At 37.9% G+C, this 22703-nt stretch overlaps 1 protein-coding gene across 11 annotated transcripts in view; it reads right to left on the bottom strand.

Moving 5' to 3' along the window:
• Positions 1–20422, bottom strand: part of LOC105470301 (golgin B1) — a 90391-nt gene extending 69969 nt beyond the window's left edge. For 7 of the 11 annotated variants that reach the window (XM_011722141.3, XM_011722146.3, XM_011722147.3 and 4 more), the window contains exons 1-4: positions 20189–20422; positions 2250–2347; positions 1257–1409; positions 576–728 (exon numbers count right to left, since the gene is read on the bottom strand). In XM_011722141.3, coding sequence (XP_011720443.2) covers positions 576–728; positions 1257–1409; positions 2250–2345 — 402 coding nt within the window. In that variant the 5' untranslated portion in view covers positions 2346–2347; positions 20189–20422. The other 4 variants (XM_011722142.3, XM_011722143.3, XM_011722145.2 and 1 more) reach the window with 4 other exon arrangements.
• Positions 20423–22703: the final 2281 nt, after the last annotated feature.

Raw genomic sequence — 22703 nt, 5'->3', positions numbered from 1 at the left:
TTCCTTACTCCTCCTCTGTATCTCCAACCTTAAACTGCTTTGTTGGCTGCAGTCATAAACCTAGAGAGCCTCCCTTTTAGAGAGTCCAAGGTAATTCAGCTGATTCAGCCCACATGCATGAAGCTTTAATCCACCACTATGTGACTATATGAGGACACAGAATATTCTGTGTTAAGTCACTGAATTAAAAAATTTCAGAGCTGGAAGAAACCTTAGAGATAACATAGTTTAATCTTCTAATCAATGATGAAACGCTTCTAAAAGGTAGGTTTCCCTCCTCTCTAAATGCCTCACTTCAGTACTTATTTCTTCCTGTAAGCCTTTTTTAATTCCCTGAAAGTCTAGGTCACAACTGGCATTTCATATCCATGTTTTCTGTAGGCCTTTCATTCTCCCTGTGTGTGGCCTACAGTCCAGCTGAACTATAAGCTCAATAAGAAAAAAAAACAAAAAAAACAAAACATTATTTAGTGCTGTATCATTTTAGCATCCTAAATGTTTGTGATTGGTGAAGATCTGCTGTATTCGTAGGTTTTTTCAACTTAGGAAATACACACTATACCCAGTCACCATACCTTGGAAAGTTGCTCCTCTGACTGAGGTTCTGTCAGCAGAACAGTCCCTCCTTGTGCTTTCATTTCTTCTATGTGTTTATTCAAAGAAGTTAATTTGGCCTTCGCATGAAGTTTTAGTTTTTTAATTTTGTTATCAGCAGCTTTTTTTTCTTCCTGCCCGAGAACAATGATGGTAAATACATAAATGTTTATTTACCTCTTATCTAGCACATACTAAAAGTTATTTTTATTATTATTACTTTTAGAGACAGGGTCTCTCTCTGTCACCAGGGATGGAGTGCAGTGGTGCAATCACAACTCACTGCAGCCTCTAACTCCTGGGCTCAAATGATCCTCCTATCTCAGCTTCCAGAGTAGCTGGGACTACAGGTGCCCACCACCATGCCTAGCTAATTTTTAAAAAAATTTTTTTTGTGGAGACAGGGTCTCACTATGTTGCCCAGGCTAATCTCGAACTCCTGGCCTCAATAAATCCTCCCATCTCAGACTCCCAAAATGCTGGGATTACAGGTGTGAGCTACCACGCCCAGTCCAAAAGTTATTTTCAGTAGGCATAAGGTTATAGTACTAGGGAGATCATTAGATTCTCTAATAATCTAAGTGGAGACAAAAATCAAAGTGAGTAGTGTATCATCTGTCCTTTATCAAACGCTCCACAAGAAAGGATAAAAACAATAGTACCTGTAGAGCTTCATCTTTCTGCTGCAGTTGAACATCCTTCTGTCTAATAATATCTTTTAGCTCCACCACCAATTGCTCTGCATAAGCCAGGCGCTCTTGAACATCTTCTTGTGTAGTATTATTAAATTCCATGTCAGATTCTTGGTGCAATTCCTAATATTTAGGAAAAAAGTTGCCAATGCACCAGGTGTTAGTTTCCTAATAGGAGTTTCTTCATTCCAACTTCTTATGTTTTGCCCAATTCATATTCTTGTTAACTCAAGAATCTAACTCTGATCCAATAATAATCATTATCATAGCCATTACAATGTATTAAGTATTTTATAAATGTTAAACATTTTACAAACATTATCCCATGTATTATCATCCTAATTTTACCTAAGAGAAAAATAAAGAAAAGCAAAAATCATAAACCAGTAAGGGTAAAGGCCAAAAGTTAGAGAGTAGTTAAGTAAAACTCTCTTAACCACTAAGCATTACTTCTTGTCTTCTCAGAAAACTAAGGACTTTTATTAATTCCTTATGTGGACTTCAGAAAATATAATACATACTGCCAATTTGTGTCATCTTAAAAAAAAAAAAAAGAAAATATAATACAAACTATAAGAGAAGTGGTAAATGAAGTTATAAAGCAAACAGATATTCTGACACCCAAAAGGTGTTCCAGTTTCCCCATTTGTCACTTAGACCTTTCCTGTGGAACAGGAATAGCCAAGGATGAGAACAAAGGACTTAAAACAATCTGGCACTAAACAAGACCCAGGGAGACAAATGAGAAAGTCCTTTCAAATTGTATTCAGGACTTGTTTCCCATCACTGTGGCTTTTAAGCTAAAAACTTACAAGGATCACTTATAAAATTTCAGTATTTTTCTAAATCCTCGCTTCAACTAGCACCAGGGAGGCTTCTCACACCCTTCTATCTTAAATTATTTTCCTTAGAAGAACACAGAGCATATGTCTTACCAGTTCAAATCAGAACAGAACTACTCACAGGGTCTAAGGGAGCCCTCATATTCTGATCAGTGTCATCATCTCCTGATAATTCATGCAAAACAACATTTGCTAATCCTGATAATCGGCTCAGCATTTCTGCAGGAAAAGAAGGGGGAAAAAAAAACTAAGAATCAGCAAAATGAACATAGGCTTCTCCTATATTGATAACCATATCATCCGCAAATGAAAAAAGAAAACTGTACAGGTGATTTGTATTAGACACAGTCTGCAGCACAATGATGTCTTCAAAAAGGCATTTGAGTACTTACAGTGTAGTCACACATTGTTCTTTTCAGTGGCAATTGTACAGAGGTTATCACCATCACTAACATCATTTCTAAAATAAAATACAAGTACCTAATCATTAAACATTAATACAATGTTAAATATAAATATATAATTGTTAAATACACCTTAAAGGTAATTTTTATCTTTAATGCCCTTCTTTCATAGTAGTTTCACTTTCAAACATGAATTTCTTTTTTCTTTCTTTTTTTGAGACAGGGTCTTGCTCTGTCACACAGGCTGGAGTACAGGGACACTATCTCAGCTCACTGCAACCTCTGCTTCCTGGGCTCAAGCGATCCTCCCACTTCAGCCTTTCGGGTAGCTGAGACTATAGGCACACACCCAAACATGAATTTCTTATTCTTTCTTCCTCTGCCAGACAGTTATTTTCTCCCATTTGTTCAAATAAACTCCATGATACTGCAACATTTTTCTTTTTATGTGCCCCATGAACCCCATTCTTTCAGAAAGCTTTCTTGATAAACCATGTGGTTTTGCTAAAATTTAAATATAAACTTTGTTCAAAATGTACAGCATTAAATGCATATATTAGAAAAGGAGGAAGGACAGAAATCAGTAACCTACAATTCTTCGGTAGAAAATTAGAAAAAGAAGAATAAATTAAAGCCAGTGTCTAAGCAGGAAAAAAAAAATCAGAGTAGAAATTAATAAAAATAGAATAGAGAATATCAATAAAACCAAAAGTTGATTATCTGAAAAGATCAATAAAATTGATAAAACTCTAGTCAAGATGACCAAGAAAAAAATAGAGAAGACATAAATTATTGGCATCATAAATAAAAGAGGAAACATCATTAATGATCTAACATATACATTAAAAGATAATAAACACTACAAATAGCCCTATACTTTTAAATTCATTGATGTAGATAAAATGGGTCAGTTCACTGAAAGATACAAGCTACCAAATCTCAAGAAGAAATAGAGAACCTGAATATAAATGAGTAGATGTGTGTGAGTGCATGTGTGTGTACACACACACACTCATATATATACATACACATATAAATACGAAATTGAATTCATACATTAAAAACCTTCTAAAAAAAGAAAACTCCAGATTAAGGTGGCTTCATTAGCAAGTAACAACAAACATTTAAGGAATAATACCAATTTTATATAATATATGCCAGAAGATAGAAAAGGAGGGAACACCTTCTAACTTATTTTACCAGACCAGCATTGCCCTAATACTAAAAGCAGACAAAGATATTACAAGAAAACTACAGACCAATGTTCCTCATAGTCACGGTCAACAAAATATTCAAAATACTCCATAAAATATTAGCTAACTAAATCCAGTAATATATAAAAAGATAATACATCACAACCAAGTGGGGTTCGAGAAATGTAATGCTAATTCAAAATATGAAAATCAATGTAATTCACCATATTAATAGACTGAATGAGGAAAACCATATAATATCAATAGATTCAGAAAAAGCATTTGATACATTTCAATATCTATTCATGATTATGAATTCACAATGAGAATAATTCATTCTCAGCAAACTAAGAATAGAAGTAAATTTCCTTAACCTAATAAAGGGCATTTTTAAAAAACTTACAGCCAACCTCATAATTACTGGTGAGAAACTGAATGTTCTCACCATATGAGAAACAAGGCAAAGATGTTGTCTCTTACTACTTCTATCTAACACTATACTGGAGTTGCCCAGCCAGTGCAACAAGCAAGAAAAAGAAAAGACATACAAATTGGAAAGGAAGAAATAAAACTGTCTCAACTATCAAAATGATTGTCCAGGTAGACTTTCCTTAAAAAACAACTCCTAGAATAAGTGAATTTAGCAAGGTTGCAGGATACAAAGTCACTATATAAAAGTCAACTTGCAGGCCAGGTGCGGTGGCTCACGCCAGTAATCCCAGCACTTTGGGAGGCCGAGGCGGATCACAAGCTCAGGAGATCGAGACCATCTTGGCTAACACTGTGAAACCCCGTTTCTACTGAAAACACAAAAAATTAGCCGGGTGTGGTGGCAGGCACCTGTAATCCCAGCTACTTGGGAGGCTGAGGCAGGAGAATGGCGTGAACTCAGGAAATGGAGCTTGCAGTGAGCCTAGATGGCTCCATCTCAAAAAAAAAAAAAAGTCAGCTGCATTCCCATTACAATGAACAAGAGGAATTTGAAACCAATAGGAATACCATTTACAACAGCACTGAAAAAGAAGAGCAGGACTTGGGTAGACAGCTAACAAATATTTGCTGAATGCTGAAAACTACTGAAAAACTGAGAAAGAAATAAAAAATCTAAATAAATGTAGAAATAGAACATATATGTGCATTTGAACTCTATAATATTAAAGTACCAATTCTCCCCATTTTGATCTATAAAATTAGTGCAATTCCAAACTTAATCCCATCAAGCTTTTAGTAAACATCAAAAAGCTGACTCTAAAACATATGAAAAGGCAAGGAGTGTGGAAATTACTAACTACAATTACAAGATGGTGCAGCACTGGTGAAAGTACAGACACACAGATCAATGGAGCAAAATGGAGAGCTTAGAAATAGACACACACAAATCGAGTCAACTGATTTTTGACAAAGGTACAAATGCAATTAAGTTGAGAAAGGACAATCTTTTCAATAAATGGTTATGGAACAATTGGACATCTACAGAAGAGTGAACCTTGACATACAACTCGCACCTTATACAAAGCATATCTCAAAATGGATCAAAGACCTAAACTTAAAATGTAAAGCTTTCAGAAATAAACACAGGAGAAAATTTTTGTGATGCTGAATTTGGCAGTGAGCTTTCAGACACCAAAAAAGCACAATACATTATAAAAAATATTGATTAAAAATTTATCAAAACATACAACTTTTGCTCTGTGAAGACGATGTTAAGAAAATGAAAAGACAAGTCATTGAAGCTGGGCGCAGTGGCTCACACCTGTAATCCCAGCACTTTGGGAGACTGAGGCAAGCCGATCAGTTCAGGCCAGGAGTTCAAGACCAGTCTGGCCAACATGGCAAAACCCCACCTCTACTAAAAATACAAAAATCAGCTGGGCGTGGTGGTGCATGCCTGTAGTCCCAGCTACTCGGGAGGCTGAGGCACAAGAATCGCTTGAACCTGGAAGGCAGGGATTGCAGTAAGCTGAGATCATGCCACTGCACTCCAGCTTGGGCAACAGAGCGAGACTCTGTCTCAAAAAAAAAAAAAAAAAAAAAAAAAAGACAAGTCACAGATTAGGAGAAAATATTACAAATAGCATATCCAGTAAATAACTAGTATCCAGAATAAAAAAAATAAAAATACATTAAAACTCAACATCGGCCGGGCGCGGTGGCTCAAGCCTGTAATCCCAGCACTCTGGGAGGCCGAGGTGGGCGGATCACGAGGTCAGGAGATCGAGACCATCCTGGCTAACACGGTGAAACCCCGTCTCTACTAAAAAAAAATACAAAAAACTAGCCGGGCGAGGTGGCGGGCGCCTGTAGTCCCAGCTATTCGGGAGGCTGAGGCAGGAGAATGGCGTAAACCCGGGAGGCGGAGCTTGCAGTGAGCTGAGATCTGGCCACTGCACTCCAGCCTGGGCGACAGAGCGAGACTCCGTCTCAAAAAAAAAAAAAAAAAAAAAAAAAAAAACACAACTCAACATCAATAAAGTAAAACACCTGATAAAGAAATGTGCAAGAGATGTGGATACTTCACCAAAGAAGATACGTGGATGGTAAATAAATATATGAAAAGATGCTTAAGTTAATCTGGCATTAGGAAAATACTCATTAAAAGTAAAATGAAATACCACTACCTACCTATTAGAATTGCTAAAATATGTATTTTTTAATGCTGGCAGGGATATAGAACAACAGGAACTTTCAGTGCCTGCAGATTAGAATACAAAATGGTACAGCTACTTTGGAAAACTGTTTGACAGTTTCTTTAAAAGTTAAACGTACATTTACCAATCCCACTCCTAGGCATCTAACCAAGTTTATAGTAGGTTTGCTCATAATCACAGATTCTGAAAATAGCCAGGATATCCTTTAACAAGTGAATGAGTAACAAACTGTAGCACATCCAAACAATGGAATACTACTCAGCAAAAGAATGAGCTATTGATTCACACAACACAATACTTAAACCTAAAATGCCTTTTGCTACATGGAATAAGCTAAACACTAAAAGATACACACCATACTCTTCTACTTATATAACATTTTGAACAAGTCCAGAAATAAACCCACACAAACATAGCTGTCAGGGCTTGAGGGAAGGAGATGTGGCTGAATATAAAAGAGCAACACAAGGGAATGTCTAAGGTGAAGGAACTGTTCTGTATGATCCTGAAGTGGTAAATTCATAACCATGTGCATTTGTCAAAACTCACTGAACTGTACATTCCAAAGAGCAACTTAATTGTACACAATTTTTTTAAAACTTCACCCAGGATGTCAGGAGTTCCAAAAATGGAATGCAGACTGTGACAAATAGATCTAACTATATTATAAATATATGATATAACCGCACTGAAGGAGATGGGGCTAACCTAAGAAACAAAAATGGTGTTTTGACTGGGTACTATAAGGATAAAGACAAAAAGAACTGACATAAACACTGTACTCTAGTTGGTAAATTTCTTTCTCACAGTGGTATGGATTGGCAATTCTGAAACTACTTCATTGTACACTAGAGTTAAACGAGTAAGTAAATTGTAGATAATGAGATTCAGGTTTTTTACCATCAGTGAAAGAAGTTACAAATAAACAAGGCAAGAAGGCTAGGATAAACCCCATGGTACTGGATTAGAGTCAGAGATATCAGTATGAACTCATGTTTATTTTAATATATATGTAAATAGATAGATGCAGAAATAAGTATAGATATGTATGCATTATAAATAATCAGTTATTACAGAGAAATATATATTCTAGTTGTGTCCACTGAAAACTCCTAGAAACAGTAACACCTCGGTAGCAATGAGTGCATCCAGCATCTAGATCTTGATTTCTAAATGCAAATCTCCAATAAAAGGAACTAGGGCTCCTTGGAGAAATGGCTGCCTATCTAGGGTTGGGGCAGGGAGCTAGAAAGTAAGGAAGTGTTCAAAAAAGGAAAAGAAAAAAAATGGGGTATGTGACCAGGAGCCAACCTGAAGGAGCTCCCAATGACCAATGCTAGAATAATTTGAGTCGCAAAATAAATAACAATGGTATTGGATTATATGGATTATAACCCAAATAAAAAATTAAATATCCATCAGTCAATATTGACATAAATAAATTAAATAAATTAATAATAGAGACAAATCTTCCTTACAAAAGAATTCCAAATAATTTATGTAGCTACGACCCCCTCTAAAAAGTGGAGCTGAATTCCACTCTCCTTCAGTATGGGCTGGACTTAGTGAATCATTTCCAAAGACTAGAATATGAAAAAAGAAAAATAGCAACATCAGTGGTGAGACTTGGCAACCAACACCTCAACCAAGTGATCAAGATTAACATCACCAGTGATAAATCATCGTAATATCATGTAACCCCTGATATAATGTGATGAGAAGGGTACTTTATCTCTGTGGCATTCTTCTGCAAAACCCGTAAGCCCAGTCTAATCAAGAGAAAACGGTAGGAAAGCCCACACTCAGGGACATTCTAGAAATACCTGACCAATACTCTTCAAAACTGTCAAAGTAATGAAAAACAACAAAAAACTAAGAAACAGTCACAGATGAGAGAAGACAAGGAGACATGCTGATTAAATACAAAGTAGGCCGGGCACAGTGGCTCACGCCTGTAATCCCAGCACTTTGGGAGGCCAAGGCAGGTGGATCACTTGAGGTCAGTAGTTCGAGACCAGCCTGGCCAACATGGTGAAACCCCATCTCTACTAAAAAACACAAAAATCAGCCGGGTGTGGTGGCATGCACCTGTAGTCCCAGCTACTGGGCAGTCTGAGATGGGAGAATCACTTGAATCCGGGAAGCAGAGGTTGCAGTGAGCTGAGATCGCACCACTGCACTCCAGCCTGGGTGCCAGAGTGAGACCCTGCCTCTAAATAAATAAATAAATAAACGCAAGGCAGTATCCTGGATTGGGTTCTGAAACAGAATAAGGACATTAGTGGAAAAAATGGTGAAATCTGAATGAAGTCTGCCTATAGTTTAGTTTATGGCATTGCACCTGTGTTCTTTGTTTTGAAAAACTTACCATGGCTGTGTAAAATGTTAACATTAGAGGATGCTAGATAAAGTGTATACAATAACTGTCCATCTAATCTTCCCAAGTTATATGTAAATCTAAAGTTATTCCAAAATCAATTTACTTTTATAACCACTGTGTAGGCTACATATTCAGATCAGTGTCAACTGCTAGTCCATAAAGTTCATGAAAGTGAGAAGCATATTAATGCTTTGATAGGAAAAATCAAAATACAACTGGACTGTGCATAGTATTAGTTTACATGATTATGCCTAATTTTACATTTTGTAATAAAATGTAAAACATTTTAAAACCCTCATCAGAGGCCAGGTGCAGTGACTCATGCCTGTAATCCCAGCACTTTGGGAGGCTGAGGCGGGTTGATCACAAGGTCAGGAGTTTGAGACCAGTCTGACCAACGTGGTGAAACCCCGTCTCTACTAAAAATACAAAAATTAGCCAGGTGTGGCGGCACGTGCCTGTAATCCCAGTTACTCAGGAGGCTGAGGCAGGAGAATCACTTGAACCCGAGAGGCAGAGGTTGCAGTGAGCCAAGATCGCACCACTGCACAACAGAGCAAGATTCCGTCTCAAAACCAAGAACAACAACAACAAAAAACACCCTCAGCAGGAAGAAATATAAAAACTATTGTACAAAATAAACACTTAAATGAAACTAGGCTCTGCTACAGTTTTCTCCTACTGGGGATAATAATAGTGTTTAGGACAGCCATGGTTTTTAAGAAAGAAGTGATGAGAAATATCTGTTTTTTTAATAGGTTGTCTTGGGTAATCTAAGTAGCACATCACTTGGAAAAGATATGTGAGACAGAGATAGAAAAAGTGAACTGTTCCCTAGGAAGGCAATGCAGGAGCATATATAACTTCATATCTAAATACTGGAAGGGCAACACAGTGTCATACATGAGTACACAGGGCCATATATAACTATTTATTCAAGGTATGAGAACCACAGCTATAGTCAGGTTAAAAAAAATCACAATTCAGCAGTATACAGATTCTAAACTTTCTTTTTAACTTTAGAGATCATATTTTTTTTGGTATATAATGAAGGAAATGAATACCATTACTAAAGAGTTTCTTAAACATACAGATTTCTACTAATCAAAGAAAATCATAATGGAACCTAACTTATCAAACAGAATCACTTTATCTTCAGATTTTTCAGACCACTTTGGGAACAAAGAAAACAAAATAACCAACTGATGGGGTTCTGAGAAGATGGGAGTAGCAAGGGGCCCCATGGATTTTGTATCTTCCTTTATTCCCACATAAAAACAGACAAAGCAACTAGATAACAAAAGATCCACGCACAGCCTTCACCAAAAAATTACAAAGTTTCCTACAAACCCCAAAATAAACGTGGATATAGACAAACCACCAACAGTCACAAGATCTGGGTGTCACTGGTGTTTAACTGGGAGGAAACTGAGGGAAGCCAGAGGAGTGTGACACCAAGAGGACCTCAAAAGAGCCAGTGAGCATTCACTGGCAAATGTGCCAAGCCAATTACAGAACAGTAGTTGATATAAGGAGGAGTCTTCCCATTCCAGTAACAGGTACCTGCCAGGGGCCTACAAGGGCTGAAAGAGCTGAGGCAGTCTGGACCTTTATTATAAATTCTCAGAACTGAAGAGTTGGGGCTCTCTTGCAGGATAGGGTCCCACACTGAGGAGAATCTGCTAAGAGGAGAATTAAAATTAAGTGACTAAGGAAAGAGGAGGTCCAGATAAAGAGCGGGTAAAAGTGGCAAGGAAAGAAAAGCAGGAAATCTGAGAAATCAGCTGCCATATAGTTGAACAATGTCTGAAAACAGCACAAGAAGAAACCTTATCAAGTTAGAAAAGCTGTATAAAATCTCTTTCTAAAAGTTCAGCAACACTAAATTCATATTAAAAATGAACTACTGAGGCCAGGCGTGCTGGCTCATCCTGTAATCCTAGCACTTTGGGAGGCTGAGGTGGGATGACCACTTGAGCCTAGGAGTTCAAGAGTAGCCTGAGCAATATAGCAAGATCCCATCTCTACAAAATTTTTTTTTTAAATATTAGCCAGGCATGGTGGCCCATGCATGTAGGCCCAGCTATTCAGGAGGCTGAGGTGGGAAGACTGCTTGAGCCCAAGAGGTGGAGGCTGCAGTGAGCCATAATCACACCCCTACACTCCAGCTTGGGTGACAGAGTAAGACCCTGCCACCCCCCACCCCCCCCCCCCAAAAAAAAACAGCAACTGAAAAGTATCACACTTCAGATACGTTACTAGAAGGAAAAAAAAGGAGGAAAACAATCATAATAACATCCAGACAGAAAATGGAAGCATGTCAGAGAGCCATGCTCAAAACACAGTTCAAAACTATAACCACCTAAATCTACTTAAGGAACTAAAAGGCATTTAAAATGACATAAGATGTGAAAAAATAAACACCAGAAATAGAAAAACCCAGAAATAAAGTGAAAACAAGAAGTGACTGAAAAATTTAAAAAATCATTTTGGAAATGAAGACAAAACTAGAAGGAAAAGGAAAATGAGTAAATATAACAAACCATGCCATTAAAAAAAAGCAAAGTTGAAATGAAGGATAATTTTAAAAATCAAAAAGAAATGACCTAAAAACTAGACATGCAACTACCTTATGACCCTCAATTCTATTCCCCAGCATTTATCTTAGAGAAAAGAAAACTTAAGTTCACACAAAAACCTGCAGTATATAAACATTCATAGCAGTTTTATTTGTATTAATAGATGGTTAAACAAACTGTTATATACCGGGAAATGGTTAAACAAACTGGTACATACATCCCATGGAATACTTCTCAGTAATAAAAAGGAACGAACTACTGATGAACCCAACAACTTAGATGGATCTCCAGAAAACTACACTGAAAGAAAAAAAAAGCCAATCCCAAAAGGTTACATATTATACAATTCCATACTTCCATAACATTTTTGAAATGACAAAATTCTAGAAATGGAAAGATTAGTGGTTACCAGTGGTTAGACAGGGGTTGGGGTGGGAAGTGACTGTGGTCATAACAAGGTAACACAAGGGATCCTTGTGGTGGTGCAACTGTTCAATATCTTGACTATGGCAGTGGATACAGGAACCTACACAGGTGATATAATACTACAGAACTTAATAATACACACACAGACATATATAATGAATATACAAATGAATACACAAGTAAAACTGGGGAATATATCAATCTCAATATCCTAATTATGATATTATGTATTAGTTTTTGCAAAATGTTACCGGAGGAAACAACAAAGTGTGTAAAAGAGCTCTGTATTATTTCTTACAACTGCATGTGACTCTACAATTGTCTTCATATTTAACAAACAAAAGAAAAAGAAATGGACTAAATGCAACATGATATCCTGAATTGAATCCTGGAACAGAAAATGGACATTAATGGAGAAACTGGTGAAATGTGAACGTCTGGAGCTTAGTTAATATTAATGTACAATGCTGGTTTCTTAATTTTGTACACTGCTAATGTCACATGTTAATCTTAGGGAATACTAAGCAAAGGATACACCAGATTTCTGCACTATCTTTGCAAATCTTCTGTAGTAAACTTTCTGTAGTGATCTGAAATAATTCCTAATTATCTGTTTATTTTTTAAAAATGTAACAAATTAAGAGTTACAAAGGATTTGCAAGAAACTGATAAATACTGAAGTAATGTGAATAACAGGATTCCCTGAAGAAGAAAAGCAAACCAACAGCACAAATATGAAAAACCATAATCCAAGAATACTCATTTGAATTTTTTTTAAAAAAGATTTGAAACTACATCTTGAAAGAGCCCACAGTGTACCTCAGAATGTCAACTCAGAATGACCAACAAAATGGTCTGGTAAAATTACTGGACTTAAAAAAAAATCCTTTAGGATTTAGGCTCAAAGATCATATGACTAGTAAGATAAAGAAAAGAAAACATTAGATTTTTCAACAGCAATGTTTTTGCCAGAAAAAAAAAAAGAGTTACAAATTTAAGATATTCAAGAAAAGAAAAAAGTGAGCCAAGGATTCTATTTCTGGCAAACATAACCTTCAGATATAAAAAACAGACAAAATATTATGAACAAGCAAGAAAATTCATGAAATATGAATATTCCCTTAAGCCTTTCCTAAAGAATTTATTAGAGGCAAAACTTGAGACACTCCAAATGACTAAAGAAACATCATTATAAGAACTAGTGGTGAGCATTAAATATAAGGTCATTAACAGAATTAAGACTAAGTAAAGACTGAGGAAGAGACAGCATAGTATGTAATAATTATATGCTCTGACAATATATAGGACAACCATGAAAAAAAATTGGGAAGAATGTGAATAGCATATGCAAAAAATAAAAAATATTTTTTAAACAGTTTTCAATAATTAAAAGTAGTTGTCTATGGTCATACTACCCTGAACACACCCGATCTCGTCTAAAGTGGTTGTGGTGCTGATATTAGTATCACTACTCCTAGATTACTATATGTGAAATGTAGAGTTAAAGCAAATGAGTAATTATGGATATACTAATTCTGTATTTTCAGTTATGAAAAGAAGATACAGATATAATACAGAAGAAATTAAGAACCCCAAAATACAAACTTTGTATTGATCTTTGAATCTGAATAGGAACAGTGTGAAATGACAATTCAGTATTTTATATTTGTTCACATATTTTCCTAGCTCTGTCCACTGAAAAGGCTTAAAAGTAATGACAAATTGAGAAGCAATGAATATCTCTAGTGCCTAGATTGGGGTCTTGAAATACTCGTTCCCATCTTTAAAAAGTTTTTAAAAGGAGGTTTTCTTAGAGAAATGGCTAATTCTAGTTCTAAAGTGGAAATGTACAAAATGATCCTGAAACATCTTGTCATACAAAATAGGAAGCTTTCAAAGGACACAGGTTCCTATTGGCTAAAAGTATAATTTGAATATATATGAATAAGAATTATAGCACACTGGGTCATACTGTCCACAGTAATTTATAGATTCAATGCCATCCCCATCAAGTTACCAAGGACTTTCTTCACAAAATTGGAAAAAACTACCTTAAAGTTCATATGGAACCAAACAAGAGCCCACATAGCCAAGACAATCCTAAGCAAAAAGAACAAAGCTGGAGGCATCACGCTACCTGACTTCAAACTATATTACAAGGCGACAGCAACCAAAACAGCATGGTACTTATACCAAAATAGATGTATAGACCAATGGAATAGAATAGAGACCTCAGAAATAACACCACACATCTACAACCATGTGATCTTTGACAAACCTGACAAAAACAAGAAATGGGGAAAGGATTCCCTACTTAATAAATGGTGCTGGGAAAACTGGCTAGCCATATGTAGAAAGCTGAAACTGGATCCCTTCCTTAAACCTTATTAAAGACTTAAATGTTAGACCTAAAACCATAAAAACCCTAGAAGAAAGCCTAGGCAATACCATTCAGGACATAGGCATGGGCAAAGACTTCATGACTAAAACACCAAAAGCAATGGCAACAAAAGTCAAAATAGACAAGTGAGATTTAGTTAAACTAAAGAGCTTCTGCACAGCAAAAGAAACTACCATCAGAGTGAACAGGCAACCTACAGAATGGGAGAAAATTTTTGCAATCTGCCCATCTGACAAAGGGCTAATAACCAGAATCTACAAAGAACTTAAACAAATTTACAAGAAAAAAGCAAACACCACCATCGAAAAGTGGGCAAAGGATATGAACAGATACTTCTCAAAAGAAGACATTTATGTAGCCAACAGACACATGAAAAAATGCTCATCATCATTGTTCATCAGAGAAATGCAAATCAAAACTACAATGAGATACCATCTCACGCCAGTTAGAATGGCGATCATTAAAAATCAGGAAACAACAGATGCTAGAGAGGTTGTGGCAAAATAGGAACACTTTTACACTACTGGTGGGAGTGTAAATTAGTTCAACCACGTGAAAGACAGTGTGGCAATTCCTCAAGGATCAGAACTAGAAATACCATTTGACCCAGCCATCCCATTACTGGGTATATACCGAAAAGATTATAAATCATGCTACTATAAAGACACATGTACATGTATGTTTATTGTGTCACTATTCACAATAGCAAAGACTTGGAACCAACCCAAATGTCCATCAGTGATAGACTGGATTAAGAAAATGTGGCACATATCCACCATGGAACACTATGTAGCCATAAAAAAAGATGAGTTCATGTCCTTGGCGGGGACATGGATGAAGGTGGAAACCATCATTCTCAGCAAACTATCACAAGGACAGAAATCAAACACCGCATGTTCTCACTCATAGGTGGGAATTGAACAATCAGAACACTTGGACACAGGGCAGGGAACATCACACACCAGGGCCTGTCAGGGGGTGGAGGGCTGGGTAAGGGATAGCATTAGGAGAAATACCTAATGTAAACGAAGAGTTGATGGGTGCAGGAAACCAACATGGCACATGGATACCTATGTAACAAACCTGCACGTTGTGCACATGTACCCTAGAATTTAAAATATAATTTTAAAAAACCCAGTTAATCAAAATTAATACCTCTAGGAATAGAAATTGTAAATACATAAATTTCCATGGAAAAATTATAAAATAAGCCACCAATGCTAAAACACCAGGAATAGTTGCTATTAGAAAATTCTACCCAATGGTCAAAAATGAGAGAATCTAAGTGCTATAGAAGTTGCTATTTATATTGCTCCAAAATATAGAAAAAGAAAATGAAAAATTGCAAACCATCTCCCTACAAATATTGATGCCAACATTCTAAATACATTTTAATTAGAATTTTAAATAAAATATTAGCAAACTGAATCTGACTAGATACTGAAAAAAATGATCACCAAGTGGATTTATTCTAGTAATTCAAATATCATTAATTATTATGAAATCCACTATGGACACCCATACCACTACCACATGAGTTTCTGATTGACCCTCCCCAGAAAGAAGCGTGCCCACCAGCATCCTACTGAGTATCACTGAATATCATAGCAAACGAAGAACACATACACATGAACACAGGGTAATAATGATAATATTAATGGCAACAATTACTGAGCAACATTTAATTTAAATGTAAGTAAGTGTACCAGCACTTTATATACTCTTTAATCTTAACAAAATCTGCAAGATAAGTATTATCATCATCCCCATTTTATAGAGGGAAAACTGACACTTAGAAATTAAGACATTTCAAGGTCCCTCAGTTAAATACATAATACAATAGCAGCCAGGCAGGGTGGCTCACGCCTGTAATCCCAGCACTTTAGAAGGCTGAGGTGAGAGGATGGCTTGAGCACAAGAGTTCAAGACCAGCCTGAGCAACATAGTGAGACCCTGTCTCCACAAACATTTTTTTTTTTTAATTAGCTGGGCATACTGGCATATGCCTGTAGTCCCAGCTATTCGGGAGGCTGAGGCAGGAGGATCACTTGAGCCCAGGAGTTTGAGAGTGCAGTCAGCTATGATCACACCACCGTATTCCAGCCTAGGCAACAGAACAAGACTTTGTCTCAAAAAAAAGAAAGAATAAAATAAAAAAGATTAATAGAATAAAATAAAAAGCTATTTAAAGGAAAAACAGATTACTTTTCTCACATAACCATTTAAAAATATGTACATTTTAAGGAAGGAAAGATTAATATTTAAATGAGATAAAAATCTGGGAGAGTGCTAGAGATGTACCAGTTCAGGCAAGACAAAAGGAGTCTCTCATAGATTGATTCAACAATCTCAGAGATCCACAGGAAAGCAGGTGACATAGTGAGAAGTGCACTAAACTGGGAGCCAAGGAACTGAGTTTTCAGTCCTGGCTCAATAAGAAGCTGCATCATGCCAAGGCCAGGGATTCCATAAAACACTACGGCAAATAAAACAATTCCTCAAAGTCTATGCTGGCCACAGCTTTCACAAGGACCTTAACACTTATGTGTTAAAGTGGCACTAGAATTAAGTAAGTTTTATTTTCTCCAAGTCTTCACTGTTATCAACAATTGTTCTTACAACAACCACCTGGTGTTGAGCATTATGCTAGGAACTATAAAAATACAAAAAGAAATATAAAGCATGTCCCTAGTCACAGAAAACAGAACAACATGCACAGGAAAATAAGCAAAATAACTGAAGACAGTGAGTGCATGCCTGTGTGTATATGCACACACGCCATCTATTTTGGAATTTAAATCATATTTTCCCACAGAAACACAGAGAAGGTGGTTAGGTTTCAGTTGAGGTGACTCCAGAAACTTATTTCGTGCTTATTTAGTTAAGCCTCAGTAGCTGTCCTTAATTCTTTAAATCTCAAAATGATTTTCAACCAAGTTGAGGGGCTAATAGGTAGTGCTGTATGGCTGAAAATAACATATTCGATATTGTGACATAATTTTACAATTAGAAAATGAACAACTATTTTTCATGATGCAGACGCCACTATTTTAATTAAACAAATTTAAAAGTAAGTGGTAGCTATAACATACATACACAGCATGACCAGCCAAGCACTGCTCCAATATCTTTATACATAACTTACTTCTCATTATTTAACTCACTTTATTTATTTATTTATTTTGAGACCGAGTTTCACTATTGTCACCCAGGCTGGAGTGCAGAGCACGATCTCTCTGCAATCTCCATCTCCCGGGTTCAAGCGATTCTCCTGCCTCAGCCTCCCGAGTAGCTGGGATTACTGGTACCCGCTGCTACGCCTGGCTAACTTTTTGTATTTTTAGTAGAGAGGGGGGTTTCACCACGTTGGCCAGGCTGGTCTCAAACTCCTGACCTCAAGTGATCCACCCGCCTTTGCCTCCCAAAGTGCTGGGATTATAGGCTTGAGCCACTGCGCCTGGCTTAACTCACTTTATCCCTAAAACAAATGCAAGAGGGAGTACTGTCAATATTCCCAGTTTTAAGGTGAGTAAACTAAGGCAGAAGGATGTTAAGTAATTTCCCCAGTCACATAGTTTGACAAAGCTTCTTGATGGGTGAAGACACACAGAAAAAATTTTATTTTCTGAAATTACCCAATATTCTTCACTCAGGTTGAAAACAGAACGAGGGGACAAGGGCATTATGTTAATAGTTAGGTAAGTACTTTTTATTTTTTTAAGCAGTACGTAAACTAAAATGATTCATAGTAATATGGCCCCAAATAATTCCATATTGTTTAAACTACAGACAGGTTCACACAAGGGACCTAGGATATATATACATGGATGTTCACTACAGCAGTGTTTTGATGGTTAATGACTGAAAATCTAAATGTCCATCAATGGGGACAGGCTAAATATAATTTTTATATTTTTACAAAGGACTGCCATGTAGCCATCTAAAAGGATGAAGCAGTTTTATACCCATGGATATTGAAAGTGCCTAATACACAGTATGAAAGGACAAAAGAAAGACGTAGAATAGCATGTGTATTAGCATTCCACTTGTGGGAAAGACAGAAGCGGGTATGTATTATCATGTGCTTTATTATGATCAGAAAATTTCTTAAATATAACCAAGAAATTATTTACAGTGCTTACTTCTGGGAAGTGGGGAATGGAGATGGGTAGATCAGTAGATAGAAAAGAAAAAGACTTTTCTTTTTACATTGTATCCTTCTGTATTAAATTTCCTTTTATCAAAAGCATGTAGCTGATCTTAAAATAGCTTAATTAAAAATACAGCAACATAGAGCCTAGTCTCCTTTTACATAATGGTTTCTAACCACAGACTGGTATGTAATGATCAGTGGTATTCCTAATAGTAGTTAACCTAGAGAAATTAATGAATGATTTATTTTATAAACAAGGATAAAGTCAACATCCCTTTAATTAATCCATTAATCAAAGGGAGAAAAAGAAAGGGGGCCTATAAATCTCAAGCAGAAGGTTGAAAAAAATCTTCTAAAGATTATTTTTAAGAAAGGCTGCATTCCAGAGTCTGGATGCCAGAAATGCCAACGACCTTCTTGAAAAACAAGGAAGTATCTTTACGTGATTGTCAAATTGGATTGGGAGGTCCCAAAGGGTGGACAAGGCTTTTTAAAAATTTCATTCTTTTAAGTTTATACTTTTGCATATTTCATATTATACACAACATATTTACAGTGGTAGTCATACACTATGAATAATTAAACATACAATATTTGGGGAGATGCATGCTCAAAAATGTTTTACTGATGGGGAGTGCAATTAAAAAGGTTTGGAAGCTACTGTGGTTGTAAAAAAAATTAATGCAGTGAAGAGAAAAACATTAAATGGTCATTCTGTGGTCAAGCGATGAAAAGTAAAAGCTATGAAGCAGTTAATGTACAATGCCTGCAACTTTGGAGTACTCTTCAACTTTTTCCTGCATCCATTACAAAACCAAATCCTGCCATTTTTCCAATAGAATATTTCCTGAGTTTGCTCCTTCATAACCATTCTGGCCATCTAAATCTTATAAATTCACGCTTTTGGAAAGGCCTCCGGCCCTTCTGTAAAAAGCCCTCCACTTGCCTGCATCTTGCACAGAACTGTAAGAAGGTCCTTTAAGTGCTCGGCCAGCTTCCAACTATCTCAAAAACTGAAAGTACTTATTCATGATTTTAAATATCCCTGTCCCACTCTCAAAGTGTCCGCTCCCCGCAGACCAACTGGAGCTCTTTAAATAAGTCAGACAAATATATTCCTCATTCCTCAAGGGACTCACCCTCCCTTTCACACTCCGGTTGTGCAGATTAAACAGACTCCACACCATCAAACCAAGTTATTTTTCCTCGAGAACTCTCCTCGAGGTTCCTTTTTCTCTAACAGCCTGCCCACCTCTGATTCCTGGGATTTTCGTGTTGACGGGATCGTTGGAATCTTTCCTCTCTTCTCATCTTTCCAGTAACCCATTAGCATTAGCAGGATCACTGGACAGGCCTCCGTTTGCATTAATATCGCCAATGATTCTGTGATCTCCGCCCTCAAGACCTTTGATTTCTTTTGGTCCCGCCTCCCCTTCGGGACACTAAGTTTGTTTAGGGCCTGAGCACAGGGGCCCGGCAGGTTCTTTCCGACGTCAGCGGCTGCGTACCGAGGCCGACTTAGGCAGGCCGCTCCAGGAACAAGGCCGTGCGGACAGGACTGACCTGGGCGCTTTTCCCCGTCGCTCGCAGGGGAGAAACGTGCCGGGGAGGGGACAGACCGTGAGCAAGTGGTCCAAGTCTGCGCAGGGCGACCCCGAAAGCCCTCCGGTGGGGCCGAGAGGCTTGTGGGCTACTAGAACGAGGCCTGGTAGGTGAAGGAGGCGGGTGAAGGGCCGGATCCAGGACTGAATCCGGGAGAGGCGGGGCGAGGAGGGGACTTCAGTGTAGCTGCTTGGGCAGCTCCCGCGACCCCTCTGGCGGGGGTGACTGTTATTGGACTCGCAGAGGGAAGAGTTGGGGAGCGTCCCCCACTCACCTAGAAGCGCTGCCGCCTGAGGCTTCAGCTGCCCCCCTCCCAATTCAAGCCACGTCAGCTCGGGAACCCCGTACGCAACACCTTCCACCGCCGCGCCCCGCCAGGGACTCAGCCACTAGCAGTTGGGACGGAAGATGGGATTAAGACACCGACCAATCAGGACTATCGGCAGTGGGTTACCAGGGAGACCAGGCACGCCTTGTTTGTTACCAACCTATCAACAATGACGGAAACCAATCAACGACAGAAGATGCCCCGCTTCCTCAAAGAAACAGCCAATGGACCCTAAAGAGTGAATGAGGGGCGTGATTAGACGCGAGTAGGTGCCCCGGAAGAAGATCTGGGGAGGGACAGGAAATGCCGAGTGGGCGGGCGTTCTGGGAAAGGTCAGGTGTTCTCAGTGTGAGGTGGTTATGCTGGTTTCGTCTAATTCCTCCGCTTAGTAGGCTGTGACTGACCGAGACTGCGGCTTGGGCTTCCGTAGAGACTTGAGACTGCGGGCACCCCCTGCCATTAGGATTGTTGAATGAGCTGTGAGAAGGGAGTCGGGGATATGGGACTCTTAGAGTCAAAAAATACTGGAGCCTCTTAGTTCTTCGTCTAATATGACCTTTTGATTTTGTTGATGAAAAATAATTAACCACAGAAGTAACTTGCCCAAAGTCAAACAGCGACTTAGTGATGAAACTCGAACTAGAACCCGGTGTCAGTGTGAAAGAGGATCAGCGATGTCTGTAAGGACATGATTGTGAGAGAGAGAGTAGTGACTACTAGAAAGGTGCCTCTTACAAAGTGGAGCCTGAGCCAGGACCTAAGCAAAGATTGAGAGTTGAGGGCTCAGGCTCTGCAATGGGTGTCAGTGAAGCGCTCCAGCAAAAGACTGAAAGCACGCATGCTCTCCTTAAACCCCAAGGAAAGGGAGGGAAAGTAGCCAACTCCCAGTGACCTGTCATTTCAGGCACTCTCTAGGCTATAAGAATAATGTTAGTTTGAATTTATTGAATCTTACCGTGCACTCAGCTGGCCCATTGTATGTATACTCATCTCAATGATTACATAACTTCGCAATTCAAACATCAGCTCAGTAAGGCCTTTCCTGGCTGCCCATCTTACAGAACTGGAGGTCATTATGCTAAGTGAAATAAGTTTGGCACAGAAAGACAAATATCCCATAGTCTCACTCATGTGGGAGCTTAAAAAGTTGATCTCATGGAGCAGAGATAAGTACCAGAGCCTGGGAAGGTGGAGTTGGGGGAGGCAGGGAAGAGATTGGTTAATGACTACAAACATATAAGGAATAAGTTCAAGTGTTTGATAGCACAGTAGGGTGACTATAGTTAATATATATATATATCAAAATAACTAGAAGAGAAGATTAGAAATGTTCCCAACACAAAGAAATGATAAATGTTCGAGGTGATAGATACCCTAAACACCCTGATTTGATTATTACACATTGTATGCATATATCAAACTACCACACCCCATAAATATGTACAAATATGTATCAATACAAACATAAATAAAATTGCTGCATGCACTATACTTCTTTGCTTCTTTTTCCCCCTAAGCATTTTGCCATCTAACATACTATATATTTTATTCATTTATCTTGTATCTCTCTTCTCATTAGATTATAAGCTCCAGGAAGGTAGTAATTTTGATCTCAGCTTTATCTCCAGGTCCCAGAAAATATAGAGGAGGGCACTCAATATCTATTAAATTAATAAAGTATATGTGATTATCCTTATTTTAAATGCAAGGCCATAAGACTACAGAAGGTTAATTTGCACAAGGTCCCATGGTGAGGGGCAGAGACAGAATTTGAAGTGGCTATTCAACGTCAATGCTGCAGCACTTTATGAATACGTCATATTCTTATATCCCTCATTGTATCCACCCAGCAAAGTCCTAAACCTGCATCAGTCCAACTATTGGTCTCTACTCTTACCTTTGGGGAGCAAAATGCTGCAGGAGACATCAGGACAATAATGACATCAATGTCCTGACCACTACACATTCAGTTTCCAGCTGAACTCCATCTTCAGCACACTCCCAAATCCTTCTTGTCTTCAGCTTCCTCTCCCATTTGCCACAATTATTCAAACCTTTAACATCCTCTTTAAGTCCCAACCGCATATCTACACCTCACACTCCCAGCAGATGAACTTGCTTCTACCTTAGAGAAAATAGAAACCATCACTGAGAGTCCTATTGTACTCCCTTACACAAAATTTACCTTTCTACATACCTATTTTCACATTCAACCTTAGAATTTATCTTTCAGTTTTAACAGAATAAAACTTTCTTATGGGAGAAGAGATTAGAATTTTGTCTGTCTAGTAAGTCTTCTTATGACTCTACCTTCTATTATTGGGTGAGCACATTATGGTGAGAATTATAGTGAACACTAGGGGCACGAAGGAAGAAAATGAGGTGGAAAAGTTAAAGAACGAAACTGATATTATTTCTAAGTTCACTGAAGGACTGGAAATAATTTAGAATGCAACCTAAT

Source organism: Macaca nemestrina, chromosome 2, assembly GCF_043159975.1.
Source record: "Macaca nemestrina isolate mMacNem1 chromosome 2, mMacNem.hap1, whole genome shotgun sequence".
Lineage (NCBI taxonomy): Eukaryota > Metazoa > Chordata > Mammalia > Primates > Cercopithecidae > Macaca > Macaca nemestrina.
Note: the sequence above shows the minus strand (reverse complement) of the source record. Positions and strands in the feature narration are given on the sequence as shown.